At 51.7% G+C, this 17704-nt stretch overlaps 1 protein-coding gene across 2 annotated transcripts in view; it reads right to left on the minus strand.

Annotated features, from left to right (window-relative positions):
• Positions 1-32: 32 nt before the first annotated feature.
• Positions 33-17704, minus strand: part of CRACR2B (calcium release activated channel regulator 2B) — a 41879-nt gene continuing 24207 nt past the window's right edge. The window contains exons 8-19 of one of the 2 annotated variants that reach the window (XM_080593840.1): positions 16187-16374; positions 15437-15508; positions 14844-14898; positions 10851-10930; positions 9770-9937; positions 8353-8647; positions 8077-8218; positions 7751-7832; positions 5447-5561; positions 4006-4113; positions 3541-3617; positions 33-2693 (exon numbers count right to left, since the gene is read on the minus strand). In XM_080593840.1, the coding sequence (XP_080449966.1) occupies positions 2609-2693; positions 3541-3617; positions 4006-4113; positions 5447-5561; positions 7751-7832; positions 8077-8218; positions 8353-8647; positions 9770-9937; positions 10851-10930; positions 14844-14898; positions 15437-15508; positions 16187-16374 (1467 nt within the window). In that variant the 3' untranslated portion in view covers positions 33-2608. The remainder of the gene's footprint in view (positions 2694-3540; positions 3618-4005; positions 4114-5446; positions 5562-7750; positions 7833-8076; positions 8219-8352; positions 8648-9769; positions 9938-10850; positions 10931-14843; positions 14899-15436; positions 15509-16186; positions 16375-17704) is intronic. The other variant, XM_080593841.1, reaches the window with a different exon arrangement.

Consider the following 17704-nt stretch of genomic DNA (forward strand, 5'->3'; position numbering starts at 1 on the left):
GTCTAGTTCTACAAGTATAGATGCAAGGAGACAACGTGCCCTCTCGGAAGGCTCTGCAATGGCCCCAGTTCTCCCAGTTCCCTCTTCCCTGCTCTGCCTTCCCTATCAGCCAGGCTCTGCCTGCTTTAAAGAGAAAAAAAAAAACAAGACAGGAGACAAATTGTTCCTGTGCTGCCTCTGAAACAAGGGGTTCTGATCAACTCTCTCCCTGCTTTTGTAACTTATAAACCTCCTGTGTGCACCACCACCGGGGACAGAGCGCTCAGCACTTCCTGAGCACTGTATGCTACAGTGGGCAACTAAAAAAGGCAACCGAATCTCCTGCAGCTGCTGAAAAAAATCTCTTTCAACACAACCATTTGCAAGACAGCATTTCTTTATTGTCTGCGCTCTGCTTGCACACTAAGAAAACATACTTAAGGTTGTACACCAAAAAAAAAAAGGGGGGTAGTTCTTTGTTTTTACTGTAGTATGACAACACCCATGATGGTAATACACAGTGTCCCATACTCGTGTGCCAGCTATATTTCACTCCTTTATCTTTCACGTGCTTTGCATGCAGCGTGGGAGGTGCACGTTCAGACCACGTTAGCAGCCTGGATGCTGCTCTCTTCCTTCTGCAGCAGCTTCCCAAATCCTGCCCAGGATGCTGCTGCAGTAAGTAAATGTTAACGTTATCGATGTGCCTGGACCAAAGACACCAGTTCTCGGTGCCGCTCCTTATTAACCTGCGACTGGAGCACGATGCAGGTGGATCACTGACAGCAGCTCCTGCAAGTCAGGCAGTGGGTTTGACCCATTTAACGGGGGATAATACCTATGCTTCTTGACGGCCACATTAGCTAGAACACAAGAAATCCACATCTGCGTTTGGGATGTGGATCCACTGCAGGGCAGTCTAAATATTACAGGTGATTTCTAGGATTAGATTTCCCTTCCCAAACATCCTTTCTCACAGACACAAGCAGTTCCACTGCTGGTGCTACCCTAAGCTCAAAACCAGCAGCCTCGGTTCCTTCAGGCCTCCCCTAACTCACTGCTTCCCGGTCCCTACAAGGCATTTGTGCAGTTAAACCCACCAGCTGTACAACAGCATGAGCCCCAGCCAGCCAGCAGCAAGGGCCGAGCAGAAACGTAATACATTTAGCTGCTCCTTTTAACCAGAAATCTGGCTCTTCTGGAGAGAATCTTCTTCCTTTCAGGATTAAATGGCACAGGGAGGAACCATGGAAATTCTCTGTAATGCTGATGGGCTGTAGGTGACTCAGAGCACATCCCTGCCTGGGAAGTTCCCAGAGAAATTTGTGTGATAAACAGACATTCGGAGTCAGAGTAAATGCCTTATCCCCAGAGAGGAAAGCCAGTGGAAAAATATAGGCCTTCCCTACGCTGCGAGGTTGGGGAACTGTTTCATAGCTGCAGTATCATGTCGTGTGCCCAAGATTTCACAGTCACATGCAGAAACGGGTTCAAGGAGAAACCCACAAGGCATTAAGAGCAACAGAGCTGTGAAACAGAGAAAGCATCATACCCCAAGGGACACAGGGGCTCCGTGCCCAGGCACAGCAGCAGCTACACAGCGTCCCGCAGAGCCAGAGCAGCCGAGAGGGGCACTTGTAGGGCCAGATCCTACCTCAGCCCTGCTCTTGCTCGGGCCCTTCATAAGGAAAAGGAGCAAAAGCTCCACTAGGTACGTTTCACAGCTGAGGCAGCTGCCTCGTGATTCCAGCCCACGTACGAACTGCGGATATGTCAGCTCCTAACTGCTGGAGACCTTTCCGGAAAGGATAAGAGAATGGGAGGAAGCAGGCAGCACTCAGCCCTAAAACAGGCTATATATGGCCCCGGGAGGTACGGCACAGCGCCTGCAATAGGTGCCAGCACCACAGTCACCCGCGAGTCTCAGGGCAACGCTCTGTGTCCTGTAAACAGCACGAGAAGGAGGGTAACAAAGCGAGGAAAGACGTTGGGATGAATGGTTTTATCAGCTCATAGTATGTCCACATATGGAATCAGTTAACTGCGGTGTTGGCAAGTTAAAGCAAATTTCCCAGCAAGTGCGGGGCCGGATTCAGATCTTACAGGGACTGACGGAGGCTCTCCCATTGAGCTCAGCGAGCTGTCAGCTGGGCTCTGCTCTTACAGAACCGAGAGGAGGAGGATGCTCTTTGAGACAGAAGGATCACTACCTGGAGTTAGCCCAAATTTAAAATTCTCTCTTTATTTCTTACACTAAAATAATCTATTTAACACAGCTCCCACCGCATCCTCCATGCTGTTGCTAGGCCACTGTGCCAGAAACAAAAGGAAACGGCGTTTTACAAGGAAGTGACCACTCTGGACAGAAGATGTAGTTTGTGCCAAGACTAGCCCAGTTCCCCCAAGAAAGCAGAGACCAGGGCTGTGTGAGAGGTGGGAAATGGAGCAGTACAGAGCACACGTACGTTTTGGCCTGATTTAGTGCCTTGAAATTCCCAGATGGGGAAAAGCTGCAGCTTCCCTAAGTCTCTGCAGACCCGATACCATCGGATTCAGCTTGCTCCAAAGGAATCCCAGCTTCATGAACTGGTGCTGACACACGCGTCTCTTGCTGACACGTTGATGTGCCTCACGTGCAGCACCCTTTCCTCCTGCTGACATCTTCCAGCTGCAGGGCATTCTCCCTCTGCCTGTCTTCTTGTGCTGTCAGCAACCTGGAACAAGCAGCACAGACCGAGAACACAATCAAACTACTCAGCTACTCCTGCTGTGGCACCTGACTGCGCTCTTTGTTCGCCCATCATCCAGGGCCAGTTAGGATTGTAAGAAGAGAGTGGACCAAAGACCGGGCTTCTCTGGGAGCTGGGCTAGATAAACCACACACGCAAAATGAGCACGAAGGCGTGCGCTACGGGACACACCATTTATCTGTCTAAGTAAATCATCCCAGTTAATAAACAGCCAAGTCCTGCTGTGAACTTAACTGAGGTGTTATAGCAGGAGAGGAAGGGATAAAAGAAAAAGAATTTTTCAAATTTTTTCTAAATTTCAAAGAATTTTTCAAAAACATTTGCTTTTTTAAAAACTAAAAATCTTAGTGCAAACCTCCTTCAGCCTTGCAAAGCGTCCCCCCCCCCGTAACTTTATCTTATCCTTAGCAAGAAAGATATTATTCCCAAAATATCACAGTCTCTGTAACGCTTAGCAAGGAAGAACCCCTCCGCCCTCCACAGAAGCACGTGTAGATTGCAAAGTGAAAATGCCAACTTAAAATCTGGGATAGCACACCCAGTTGTGATGCAGTGCTCAAATTCAGTTCCTGACTTTTCAACAGACAGCTCCACCAGAGGAAGATTTGCACGCGACGATGTCCAGTCTATGCCTGGTGCCCTCCAGCCACAGAAGATGAGGGCCCTGGAGTCAGCGGGGAAGCACCTATTGCTCCAGGTGTTTTTAGTGACACGGCAAAGTCAGTCTGACAGCGCCTCTCCTTGCCCATTCCCTAGGAGAGCCCGCACCAGGGACCTACAGCCGGGGAAATATCCTGCTCCCGTTACTGACCTGGCCATGTGCAGCATGGGCTCCATGATGTTATAGCCGGTCATCGCGCTGCACTCGTAGAAGACAGCCTTGTATTCCTGCCAGAGAGCACAGCACGCACCCACGTCAGCTGCCAGCTCACCCCACCGTGCACCCGCACCCCTGGGAGCTGGCCCACCCTCACCACCAGGATGCATCGCGTGGGCCCTCGAGTGGGAAAGCAGCCACGCGCTCTCCCCTCAGAAAAAAACTAAGCATCCCTGCAAGGAGGCATCGAGCCTCAAGAGAAATGCATGCGCATGCCCCCAGGGCTGTTGTCCGTCATGTGCTGGTCCCCACCTCATCCTCCCTGGTACCACAGGGACCTCGGTACGTGTTTGTGTTGGGGTGGGCAAGGAAGGTACCGCACTGGGAAATGGCTCCAGGTTGCTCTGGAGCGGGAGGGAGGCTGCTGGGCAGGTGGAGCAGGGGAGCACAGAGGCGAACCTTCGCCAGCCTTTCCCCCTCCACCTTGGGGACATGCCGGGTCTCTCTCTGTGCAGCATCCATTTTATTTCCAAGCAGAAAGACCACAGCTCCATCCTCGATACCTTCCTGCAAAAGAAACAGAGCAAAGCACCCTAGGGACTCAGCTGAGGGACAGAAATATCTCGAAGCAGATCCTGTTCCAGCTCATGCAAACAAGAGCTTTGCCACTGACTTCAGTGGCAGCAGGATTAGGGTCCCTGAAGGAGCTGCCAAAACATTCCCTTCAAACACACTAAAGGGCCGTTCCTCAAGTAGCCCCAGGGACTTGTGGAAGGAAGCTTAAACCATGGGAATATATTTCAAATGTTTGGTGTGTGCAGCCGGGATGCTGAGAGAGGGGAGGCAGGGAATAAATTCTTCTCTGGGAAATAAGAAGCCCAAAGAAAAGTCCAGCAGCCTATAGGGCAACCTGCATTTAAGACCAGGCGGGACTTCAGTTCTAAATTTTTTGCTGTACGTGTAGTACTATTCCTCTGACGTGCTGTTCTAAGCTCAGCCGTCCCTTACTGAAAACCCTCTGGCCAAGTTGTAAGAGGCCGAGCAGATTCCAGCTCTTACAGTCTCTGCAGTAACTTATTTCTAGGCGATTCCCGGAGCCCGTTACCTTTGGTAAAACTCCCTATAGATCCATCACCAGAGTAAGACTGCAGGATGGGGCTGGAAGTTATTTCCAAACTTGACTGCCCTGGATGACTTACAGTACCTGAAGAGTTTAGGTTTCAAAGCAAGAAAAGTACTAAGATGGGAGAAAGAAAGGAGGAGAGATTATTAAAGGTTACAGATTTGGGGTGCTTTGATATTCTGCATGCTCAGTTTAACCTTCCTGAAAGGAGTCTGATTTTCAGAGGCTACTTTTGAAAATCTTAACCTTTGATCTTTTAAAGTCCAAAGAAATAGATAATTTTTTTTTCTCCCCCAACAGGCCTGTGAAAGTTACAGTACTAGAAGCCTCCATCCTATGCTCATTTATTCCATTTAGGACTTGGTTTTCGAGACTCAACATGATGAAGACAAAACCAACTCTTGACTATTTCCCTTCAACTTTGAGCCATCTGCACACAACGTATTTAAATTATACAGAGGTATTTTTGTCTCTGCTTGCAGAGACGAGCCACAGATGAATGCTTTTCGATGAGAGTTTGCAGGTGAAAATGGGTGGGATTACCGGAGTACCGAAACACGCTGCCACTGGCTTTGTGGTACCTTCAACAAGCCTCTGGTCCCATACTCACCACCGCAGTCAGCACCCGTAACATCTGCTTCCACAATTCCTCTTCCCAAGGCCACCAGGACCTCCCGAGGCCTCCCAGAACATCGCTCCCAGGCAGAGCACTGGAGCAAGACCAGCGCCAGGCAGAGGCAGCACCACCAGCACCGCGAGCCGAGGCCCCGCTCTCACCTGGACGCTGCTCATCCAGTTGCGCACCGCCGTGAAGGAGCACTCGGCCGTAACGTCGTACATCACCAGAATGCCATCCGCCTTCCGGAAATACTGCTTGGTGATGCTCCGGAACCTGAGCCCCAACAAAACCAGAGGCACCCTCAGAACCACGAGGCGTGTAATGACAAGAAACAGAAGGAGATTATCTGACTTTCAGCGCAGGCTCCCTGCAAGGGCTGGCAGCTCCTGCACGTGCGATGCATCCCCTGGGGCTGGCGCCCACGGACTGGTGACAAATAGGTCAAGTCCGTGGGCCTTTGAGACCCTATCTGTGCAGCAGACCAGGCAGCCACGAGTGAGCAGGAGTCTTTCCAAACACACCGCGCTGAGAAAGCAGGAAGGAAGGCCTTTCCAGATTTGGAAAAGAAACACAGAAGAGTGTTTAGGTGGGATAAGAAGAGGTAATAACCTGTAAAAAGGGAACTGGATGGAAAAAACGTGATCTTTCTCTAAAGTCTGGAAGAATCTGCAGACTAAGCTGTACCACAGAATAAACTAGGCGTGCGTAATGTCTGCCCCAGTGTTGCCAAAACAGCAATTAAGATCTCAGCATCAGTACAGTCTGTTTCCAGTTTTAAATCTACAAAGTGATACTGCCATACATAAACTCAGCAGTTAGACGCAATTTCCAGGAGAAATTCCCACCAGACATCTACTTTGTCCTGTGGGTACCTGTTAGAACAACAGACTTGTATTTTGGGAATAAACTCCAATAATAAATAATAATAATTTAAAAAGAGCTTAAAACCTGTAAGCAGTTTGTGATAGGCCATGATATAACATCACATTGCATGCAAACTGATGGAATTAAATGCGGCACAAGTACGAGATCTTAGCAGGCAGCTGTGCGTTTCTGCCCTGCACAGATAACAAGCTCTCCTTTTCTATTAAGAGCCAAGAAAACCCACAGCAAGTCGTGACCCCCCTGACCCTTCAGCCGATTGCCTGAAGTCTGTTCTGTCTCTCTCCGCTAAGGGCATGGCATTCTGGCAGCTGCCCCAACTGAGAAAGCACAGACTGTGTCTTTGGCAGCCCGGGTGCACCTCTGCAGCTACAGGATAGGCTAAATGCTCCAGAAGAAACATAAAATGCAGCATGAACCAGCCTCAGGGAGTCACCAAGGAGCTCTCCCCTTCCCGCTCCAAGAAGTTCTTCTGTCTCCTCCGTAGGATATTCAGTCGGGCCCCTCCAGTTAGAAGTAATTCATATTTCTCTAGAGGTAAGGAAAGCTTTGGCTTCTTTCCAAACCTCCTATTCAGTATCAGCGCTGAGCCAAGTTCTTTCCTGCAAGTACACATCTAAGACCTGCTAACGCTTCAGGGGCATACTCTAATGGTTCTTCTGCAGAGCCAATATATTGAGTTTGGCCTCTGATGCAACCTGGCCTCAGTAAACAGCCACATTTCATGTCCTAACAACTTCCTGCTCAGCTTCAGCACCAAAAAAACCCCACAGTAGTCCCCTTAAATAGAAATCTTGATCTCTTCAGCGTGAACCTTGAGTTTGGAAGAAAGAGTTCACTTTTCAATAGAGCGTCCTACTGGTCTAGCTGGCTGAGGCAGACAGCATCGCTATTCTGTCGGCACAGCTCAGGATTGCCATATTCCCTTGACTTCAGCTGCCTCCCAAAGGCCTGGTCCGTATTTAGCATAAAACAACCAATACTTCTTCTTGCCTGGCTCTGAGGTTAGCAGCCCCCTTGCAAAAGCTTTTGATCTTAAGCTTCAAAGTACATCCTAAATAAAGTATAATTTACAGAGGTAGTGGTGGGTCTTCATGTCTAGCAGCAGGTGAGAGTGAAGCATGTCCTCTACTTCTCTGACCCTCTCCAACAGTGCTGGTGACATCTTTTAGTTATGGCCTACGCTTTTGATATCATTTCTACCCTATGCTACGGCCCTGTCCTGCAGCTCTTTCCAGAAGCAGGCTGACACAGGAGAGCTTTGTGGACTGGAGGAGCTCTGAATCCTATCACACAGAGATTTATGGGCAGACTACCTGAAGCCACAGCACGTATGGAAAATGATTTTTCTGTCAGTCCCTAAAGCCATCTCTCCAGGCCCTGCTTTGCAGCCACAACTTCGAGCGTCTCTGAAGAGACCCTTGCTGCAGGTCCAGCACTGAAATAGCTGCTGGGCACTCTCTGGTCCTGAAGCTAGCGATTTTCCTAAGGACTGAATCCAGGTGCACACATTCCTTTCCCTTTCCTCCTCTTTTCTATGCTGAGCCTGGCAGTGGGGAACCCTCACAGAATTTGCTTACCTTTCTTGTCCAGCTGTATCCCACAGCTGTAAAGCAACTTGGGTGTTATCCACCATCAGACTCTTCACCTGGTAATCAACACCTGTCAGGGAGGTAACAACAATCATAAGACAGGATGGGGAGAGAGCTGCCTGCCATTGCAAGGCCAATGAGCAAGATCAATACTAGGTCAGGGAAACTTCCAGTTTGACCCAAAACTGGGAGAGGCACCACCTTTACTTTTAAGGTTAGGAGATGTCTGGGCTAAAGTGATGGAAAAGAAGACCATCTCCAGGCCAACTTCCCCATCCTTCTTACTCGGATGAGGCAGGAGCCCTATTACGTACCGATGGTTGCGTTGAGCTCAGCCAAGAACCTGTCATAGCAGAAGCGGTGGATGAAGGAGCTCTTACCAACGCCGGAGTTCCCGACAAACACCACTTTGAAGATACGATCCGGGGAGCAATTGGCTGGTTCCAGCACCTGGAGCTACAATAGAAGAAAGGGATGCACTTCTGAAAAGCCCAGCTACGGACTGTGCTTTGGTTTAGGCATTAAATCACAAAAAAACATGAACTGTACTGCAAATTTACGGAGCCTGAACCCCAAGTAGTCAGACTCACCCTGGTTTCGGTGCCAACAGGCTGTCCTCTAGGAGGCAATGGAGCATCATCCAATCCATCGGCACTTTTTCTACAGTCAGCATCACCCTTCAAAGTCACCTTCAACCTCTCAGCATCTGCTGCCACTGGCCAGCTCTCCTTGGCTCTGCTGTTCTCCCCAAAGTTCGTGCTGCCTCCTTCTCTTGTCTTCAGCCACGACTCGCTGCCTGGGAAGTATTTACAGTTCTTCCTGTTGGGTTCTTCCATTGCCATATCCACTGGGAAGGCGATAGGAAGGTCCGCAGAGGCCAGTTGTCTGCATTAAAGCCCAAAGGCACCAGAAATGGGGTTTGGAGGGGAGGAAAGAGAAGGAGGAGGGGGCTGCAAATTCCCCAAACAACCAGTGCGATCCAATTAGTGCGCGCACACTGCTTGCAGGAACTCTACCTCACACACACCCCCCCCACATTCCCTGGGACTAAGGCACCAGCAGCACCCCTGGGGGAAGAGACACAGCTCACTTGAGCTATGCTGTGCTCGTATCTGCTGACATATATTTCATTAATTTTAATAAAAAATCCCCGCCTTCTGGATTTTTCACGGATCCTTTGCCTCTTACTTCCCCCAGTACGGAAAAACGAGGCAAAGTACACAAAGGTGGCAGCAGAAGAAAGGTTTAAAAACAAACAAACATAGAAACAAACCAAAAGCTCTTTGTACATGCATGTTACTGCCCTCTGCTGAAGGCCCACAGCCGTGCTCCACAAAGCAAAGCTCCAGGACTTCCAAACACTGCTGAAGCAGAGCCGTGCTGAGGCCAGGCAGCAGCAGAGCACACTCAAACCATTCCCATGTTGCTCCACCTGGCACTGGAGTGCCATCAGGGAGCCATGACCCCAAAACCTTTCTCTTTTTTCTCTTTTTAAGCTTCCTGCCAGCCACGCTGTGCTCTCAACAGCAACAAACCCCCAGGGCTCCTCTGCCCAAGACGTGGTGCTGGGGAATAGGCGCTGTGCCTGTGCCTACACAAGGGCAGGCTGATGCACGTGCCACGCAGTGGGGGCAGAGACATGGTAAGGGGGGGGACAGTCTTCAAATTACAGCTAGGAATAGCAGACGTAAACTACTGCAATCATCGCCAAGGAGCAAGGAAGCATCTTAACTCAGCCTTGGCTATCCGTGGTTAAAGGAGTAGAAGAAGGGAGCGAGAAGACTCAGAACTCAAAGGCTTTATGCACCAGAGATCTCCGTTACCTTTGCTGGACACCAGCTTGCACTTGGAAGCAAAGAAGAGAGAGCCCAAAGGCTTACTGCAGTCACTCTGTAGAGAGGTAGCACATCCCACCTCTCTCTGCAACATTTCCCCCTTCCTACTGGTGCAGAAATCAAGGCAACAACTCCCTTCTTCTCATGCCTGTGCCCACACCTCAACATTCACCTGCGGCCAAGCCTGGGCTTTTTCTGTTTAGTGGAGCTCACATCCCTGGTCATCCTCCCTGCATCTCCCCAAATCTGGAGCTGGGCAGCTGGAACCTCTCCCCACGGAGAACAGACGCATCCTCCTGGGCTCAGGCTCTGGGGAACGGGCCCCATCTTCCAGGGCCAGCTGGAGGAGCATCAATGAGAGGCTGAGACTCCAAAGCCTCTTCAGGGAAGAAAGGGAAAAAAAAAAAAAGGTGTTTGGTCCACGCCTGCCAGTCACCCAGCTATGAAGGAGCTCTGTCTCAGACCTAGCCCAGCAGCTCCCAGCCAGGGCTAAACAATCGGCCCCGCTCCACAGTTCACCTGGTTTGCAATCAGTCCATGAGCCTGGAGCTCAGTTCTTACTGAACTGCAAGCACTGAGGGCGAGTTAAAGCTGGAAGAAACTCTGAGCCTTGACCCGCGTCTCTGGCTGGCACCAGGAGCAACTGGGAGGGGACGGGAGCCATCTGCAGAGACCTGGTACAAAGGAGGGAAGCGTGCCACCTCCAAATCCTGTTTGGGGCTGGCAGATGCCGGGGAGATCCAGCTCCAAGCCAGGCTCTCTCTTGCAAACCAGGCTTTTGGCCAAACCAGGCGTGCTTGGCACACGCAGCTCACAAGGGCTGATGGTTAATGCCGGCACAGCCGAGGTGACGCTCGGTGATTGAAGCGCTCCGAGTCCTGCCCTCCGCCATGCCCCAGTGGGCAGGGTTTCTGCCTGAGGAGGAGCAGACGCACCGGCGAGATGATCCAACTTTAATGGATCTGCCCGACTCGGAGGCAGCCCCCTTGATTCCCATCCCACAAACACTCCCATAGCTTCAGGAGGAGTTAGAGGCTGCCCCCCCACTGCTGCGTGCAGAGGCGGCCACCACCACGTGTTTGTGCCCACTGACAGCACCCTCAGCTTCGAGCCGGGCTGCGTCCCCCCCGTGCTCCCACAGACAGACAGCGCCGAGGCGTGGGACCAGACAGGGCACACGGACGGACCGACAGGGTGCTCCAGCGGGGACAGAGCGACACCACGACCACGACACAGAGAGAGGCCCGTCTAACCGTTTGACTGGCTTGTCGTCCTGCAGGTAGCTGCCTAGCACTGACCCCTTCTTCAGGAGGGGCTTTTTGCTCTGAGGCGCCTGGAAGTTGAAAAGAGAAGGGGTGAGGAATGTCACTGCGGCCCAGCAACCTGGGCGGCCCCAGTTTAACCAGTTGCTGCAGCCGCAGGCCGCTTTGGGAGCGCAGGGCTGGAGCAGCGGTGGTGCCCCACCAGCTTCAACAGACACGAGCGCAGGGTTTGCTCCTCTCAGTTCAGCTCACTTAACTCGCGTCAGAAGGCACCACTTTCCCCTTTGCAACAAAGTCCATCAGAAAATGACAGTGTCTCAAGCTGTAGTTTGCCTCTGCCAGCCAGAGCTTTCCTTTCTGTGGCTCGCTCGCTGCTGTGCATCATGGCTGATTCTCTCTTTCCCCACCTGCCTTTTTATAATGCTGGTATTTTGTGGGACAGGCCAACCCCCTGCTCCACGGGTACTCACCCACAGCCACACAAGCACCACAGGAAAGAAAGGAGCCTGCTCTGCCAAGGGCAACGCACGTGCTCTGCCTCAGGCACACATCGCCACACTTCCCTCCTACTTACCTCCTCGCGCTCCCTACAGCCGGCGCTCAGCGCCTTCCCCGAGGAGGGGAAAGCAGAACAGCTCTCACAGCCCTCGTCCCCCAGCTACAGCAGCTTCTCATTCCCAGGGTCAAAGAGAAGCGATCTGCTGAGATCACGCAGGGGAGCCTGTGGCGGAGTGAGGACTGACCCGCCGGCTCTCCCCAGGGCCACGCTAAAGCCTTGTTCCCCCTCTCACGCTCTGTCTGAACTGCTCTGTATACCCAAAAAAACACCAAGCGAGAGACAGCGTGGCAGGGTGCCACCACCCCGGCACTGGGAGCAGGGAGACGTACTCCCTCTGGAAGCCTGGAGATTTCTGACACATCCTCCCAAGTTATTTTGGGGTAAAGGTAGGGAAAAAAAGAGGAGTCTACAGCCTGCTGGATCTGCAGCAGTTTTGAGGCGACCAAACGCTGCAGGCAGCTCCTGACAGGCCTGCCTTTGTGCTGCCTACAGCCCAGGGGAGATTATTTCTTCAATAATCCCAGGTTCATCTTATAAGGCAAAAACTGAAGAAGCTGCTTTGTGGGCCAGAACCCCACCGGCACCTTTACCAGAGTGCAATTCAACAAGAGGAGGCACTCTGGACTCCTCAGAGGGCCTCACGCAACAGGGAACTTAAAGGAAAAGGAAAATATTACATATAAAAGTGGTGTTTAGGAGCAGCTTGAGCCACAGAAGCTATCCAACACAGAGAGCCACTGCTCTGCAATGGTGTTTCTGGTCCAGCCAGCCAGTGGTTCCCCAGCAAGGATGGAGGAGGAAGTTTTCAGGGTCTGTGCTGAGAACAGCAGGTTTGCTCAAGGGCACTCCAGACCCATGGAAATGAGGAAATCACATTATGGCCCACTCAAGGTTCAGCTGAGTTGCAGTCTTCAAGCGACCTACAGAACAAAGGGACGCCCAGGCAACCTGCTACTGCACTGCCCTACCGAGAGGGGAAGCGGCCGCCTGCGGAGTACGTACCTGGGGAAGAAAGGAGAAACAACGGGGTGTGTTTTGCCATTGGTTCTGCCATGCTTTATTGGCCTGCCGGGTCTATGGAACATTTGGCTTTTCACAGCGATGGTAAAGGGACAGACGCAACATCACAGCTGTACAAGACACGAGAGCGAGGATTCCACAAGGGAACAGCACACATGCAAGCATTTTGGATGGGAAAGTTTAAAAAAAAAAAAAAAGTATCTTCTGGTTTATCGGTGAAATACAAATGTACGTCCAGTGTAGTCAAAGTTCCAAAACACTCCTCGCGATGAGCAGACATGAAATTTGCTCATTCAGGGCAAGACCTTTGTCAACATGCAGCACACAAGGGTAGCTCCATAGCTGGGTGGGTGCAAAGCAGAACCTGGGTCTTAAAAGCACCCAGCAGCGGTTTGCACACCGGCTGAAATAGCCACACGTTCCTATCTGTGACCTAGCCACCGGGGTGAAACCATGCCTCGCCATGCTGTGGGGCCAGGCCTGCCCACCCCGGCAAGGCCAGAAACTCTTATGAAGAGCAAGGTATTAAGCTGGGCACTGAGAAGTGCAAAGGAGCAGCGGCTGGGTTGCTGTCAGCCACGTGCAGCCCAACGCCTCCTTCCAACCACTTCAAAGTCATTGCTATGAAAGAACCGCTGTTTGTCATACCTTCATCTCAGAGAAGTAACATAGCCCTTCCCAGCACTAAGAGAGGATATTAAGGCCTTATGTTTCTTTTTAGCTTGTGAAAGCACCGACACTCTCTGCCAGAGAGCGTCACGCAATAGGGATCCACAGCAGAAGGCTGGACTCTCCTTTTTGCTGCTGCAAGAAGGATTGCTATTTCCTCTCCCTCTGACAGCGGGACAGGCTGGACAGCAGATCTTCTGCAGGTGCGTGACGACAGCAGCGTCTCTGCAATCCCCTGGAGCCCTGTTTTCCTGCAGACTGAAACGAGAATGGCCAACGAGATGTCCTGGCTGACAAAGGAAAAAACCTTATTCCAGTACAGGCTTCGTCCGCCCAGCATGACACAGCCATGCAAGATGAGCAAAGGTGGCAGCAGGAGTTCACCCTGCTGCTGCATCCCTAGTGCCAGCAGAGGAAGGAGAAGGTGGCTCCTCTACACCACGACTCTCTGCAAGGCCCTCTCTTGGGTCCGCCTGCAGCTGCCATGTTTCAGAGCAGCCCCAGGTGGGGCACAGCAGGAAAGCAGAACAGAAGAAAGGAGAAGCAGACAAACTTGGCGCACACAGGCACGTACCTGAACCGCGGTCTCCGTGGGGCACCCACCCACCCACGGGAACCCAGCAGCTGCTGAAGCATTACACATGGAAAGAGGAAGCCCTGGCACACACATACACACACACTCACACACGCTTACTGAGCAGCTTTAAAAAAGCTCTTCCCTCGGATTTCAGAAACACGCACAGGCACATGCACACACACCTCACCTCCATCCAAAACAGTTACTGGAGGTATTTTCTACAGGCGCTTTTCTACTTAGAGGTGAACTCCAGCCTCTCCCCCAGCAGCTTCCCCTCTGCAGCGTACTGTCTCCTATCCAGGCACTCTCCCTGTGCTTCCTTTCTCGTTCCCTCGCACACCAGCCAGAAAAGTCTCTCTCAGCCCGCTGCTGCCTCTCATCACTGCAAGCCAGCTGCTTCCAGGTCTTCAAGTGCAGCACGGTGGCACAGCCAGGAAAGGTGCACGGCAGCAGGGGTGGGTCCAAGATGGGCACAGAGCAGCCTCAGCAATGACATTTGTGAACAAGACTTTTTCATGAAAAACTAATAGTTAAAAACAGATCACATATTTGTACTCGTCTGGGAAAGGCCAGAGATGGCACTGCCAGTCCCAGATGTTCCCCAGGGCTCAGAGGACCCTGCTTTCTCCTAGCCCTCTGATACAAGGCTCATTGCTGCACCTCCACCACAGGACCGGGGAGCTGCCACCGAGGAACATCTGAACACATCTACTACAAACTCAAGGGGTCAGAGAAACTCTGAAACCCTCCCGTGCCCCTCCACCCCGGGTCAGCAGGCAGCACACCTGGGAATCCATCTTCTTCCTCACCACCCAGCTCCAGGAACGCATGCAGCTTCGCTCCCCTCCTTGCACGTGCCCAAATCCTGCCCAAAAGCACAGGCCCAGCACGTGCAGCAGGCAGCACGCGTTCAGCCCTGCCCGCGGCTGCGTTACAGTCACAAGCTAACATGCCTTGGGTTACACCCGGGCAGCTGGAAAGAGCAACCAGCAGAGCTCGTCTCCAGGGGTGCCGCGAAGTCTGTGTTAAGCACCACACCAAGACTTGTGAGGTCAGGTCAGTGTCCCCCGTGGAAGGGAGAGGCCCCCATGTGGTGACAGCAACAGCAGCAGATGAAAGCAGGGTGACTGGGAATTAGGATTTTCTTTCTGAGACTAACCGGCTTCTTCGCTTCGAAAGTGTCTCGCTCATCTCGAAGTTTCTTGTTCATCTCTCTGCTCCAAAGGAAGACACAGGAGAGAGACAATGAAGCAGTCACCGAAAACGTGGTAAAGGCTGACGTTTGGAAGCTAAATGGGAAGGGAACTTGGGGCACAAATACAGATGCTCCTTATTGCTGAGTATGTTGGGATTTCCAAGTATCCCAGCTCAGGTAACAGGCTCTGCATGCTACCCTTTAGTCAGCAGGGAAAACTAAATTCCTCAACTGGAGGGATTACTCAGTAAAATAACACAGCCTGTGCCCTGCTGGAGCTGACCAGATTGCAACTGCTCGGTCTGGGCCTAGAAAAACAAGCAGTGTGAGCACTTACCAAGTACACTCCCATAGCTTTCTGTGGGAGAAACAAGACCTCAGCACTGCCAGTGAAGCAGGCAATGAACTTCACAAGGCCGGCCAACCCTCCACTCCTACCCCCAAACTGGCCATCGACCATGCCAGCCGTTTGGGCCCCCCCGAGGAAGGAAGCAGGGTCTGATCTGAGTCCCTGACGTGCACGAGAGCTCGACTTCTGTCTCCAGTCCTGTTCTTACCTGAGGAGCTCCAGCTGCCGAAGGAGGCTTTGTTTCTCTTTCTGCATGTTCTTGGAGACTCTGAACACATCCCTGGGTGAAGGGAATTTAAAAGAGATGAATCAACAGGAGAGGAGATGCAAAGATCCCTTTCTCAGGGACACACGTGATATTCACAAAGATAAGGGCCTGTCCCATGCCAGGACGACTCAGAGGAAGCAGCACTGCCAGGGGAGCTGGGACCACAGCTCTCCCACTCTCCTCCAGCATGAGGGCAGGGAACCCATCTCCCCCTTCACACTCCAGTTTCCCCAGCTGTTAGGGATGGGAAGGATGCTCACTGCCAGCTGGGAGCGAAACACGCCAGTGTTGCAGCTGAGTATTATTAAACTAAGCCCAGAAACAGGAACACAGTTGGTTAGCATAGGGTCTGTAGGAACTTTACGGAGGCAGTGATGAACTGGAAACGACAAGGAGAAGCCTCCTTAAGGCTGAGGAACATTTGCATTTTTACAGTGCCTTTAAAGCCAAATATCAATGAACATACTTGTTGCTCACTAAAGGCAGTGGGAGGTAGCAGTAACGCACCCTTTTTAGGCCCATAACACCACTGCACGTTACCTCTCTTCCTCAAGAAGAAACAGACAATCTTCTGCAAGACCATGGCTTCTAATTAGAGATCCTTATTCTTTAGCTACTTGCACACCTTTCCTTCTCTGCCTGGGTTCCTGCTCAGACAGCCCACACAGCCCCTTCCCTGCCCACTCCTACCTGTCTTTCTGCTCTTGCTCAAGCTGGGCCTCTTTCTGGAGCTTCTGTAGTTGCCCCTTCACAGCCTCCAGCTCCCATTTGCTTTTCTCCAGCTCCTCCAGCAGGTTTTCATTCAGGTGCCGGAGCCTTTCATTCTGCACACGGGTCTCCAGCTGCTCCGAGTTCAGAGACTGCAGCTGATGTTCCAGCTGTAATGGGAGAGGAGGAGGAAGAGGTGTTAAACACAGAGAGGAAGGGCTCTGTGCCACAGTCATGACTGTAAAAATAACCTGAAAGAGCAGATGTAAACGAGGCAGAAGGTAGGAAAACACAACTCAGGTCTACAACACCACCAGGGGTACCAGGAAGGTGAACTGGAAGCAATTATGTCTCATCAGTGCCAGCACTGGGGAGCAAGCAGCACAATTAGTCAGGCACAGCTGAGGAAGCGCTTCAGGCAGCGTGAGGAACTTGCTGCTACCGGGCACTGCAGAAATCAGAGTGCAAATGGGGGTCAAAGGAGGACTGGAAAAATAAGGGTGGAAGCAGGGGCTATTGAGGGAAGCATAGCTGTTGAAATGCATCGTCTGGTTTAAGGATTTCCTAAGCCGAAAAGGGGATACATCGAGGTGTTGGGGTATGTCACACTGCTGACATAAGGGAAGTTAAGTGACTGGGTGCCCTTTTCTACTGTTGGAGACAGAACCTCGGGCTAGAGGTGGTGTTTAAGCACCACTGGGGCACAGTGCCACTCCGGAGAGCACAACAAGGCACCAGCACAAACAGGCCTGACCTGGGAAGTTCAAAGCCTGCTGCCACAAGTGATGTGATTCCTCACAAATGGCTGGCACAGTCTGGGAGAGAGTCCGGGATGGATGCAGCAGTCAAATTCCCTCGTCTCAGATGAGCAGGGCATCGCTAGGAGGAACGTACTGACACATCAGTATCCAGTTAACCATGCCAGCTAAACAGAGCCCTCTGCTGAAGTTGGTGCTACGCAGAAATTGTGGTACCCACAACCTGAACCGAACACTCCGCTTCCATGCTCGCAATTACCCAGGCTGCACAAGCTGTCTGTTACTAAATGTTTTGCCCGCACACACAGACAAGTTTAGCCCTTTAAACACCATCTGTGACAACTTCTTACCCCATAGACAGAAAGTCAGGCACAGTGAGATGCGATCTCACCACAGAGCAGGTACTCTTATGGAAATGGAAATCCATGCGTGCTTTAAGCCTGCCTTTTCTGCACCCTTCGCTAGACTCTCTGAGGGAAAGGCAAGCAGCACACTGTGGACAAGATAAAGAGCTTTTCTCCTTCCTATTGCTCTCTGCAAATGCATATATACAACAGTCATGATCAGAGCTCACCTTTCCTACGTTCCCTGAAACACAAGCCCCACATCTCTCCCCACTGAGGCTTCAAGCACAAGTCATGCCCAGCTTTGTCTGGAGAGTTCCAGTCCTTTGGACATCACGGAAAATTTGAGCCCAGCCACATATGCTGAGCAGTCAAGTTCAGAGTAAGAAACAGCAACA

The sequence above is a fragment of the Anser brachyrhynchus genome, assembly GCF_964034855.1.
Source record: "Anser brachyrhynchus genome assembly, chromosome: 5".
Lineage (NCBI taxonomy): Eukaryota > Metazoa > Chordata > Aves > Anseriformes > Anatidae > Anser > Anser brachyrhynchus.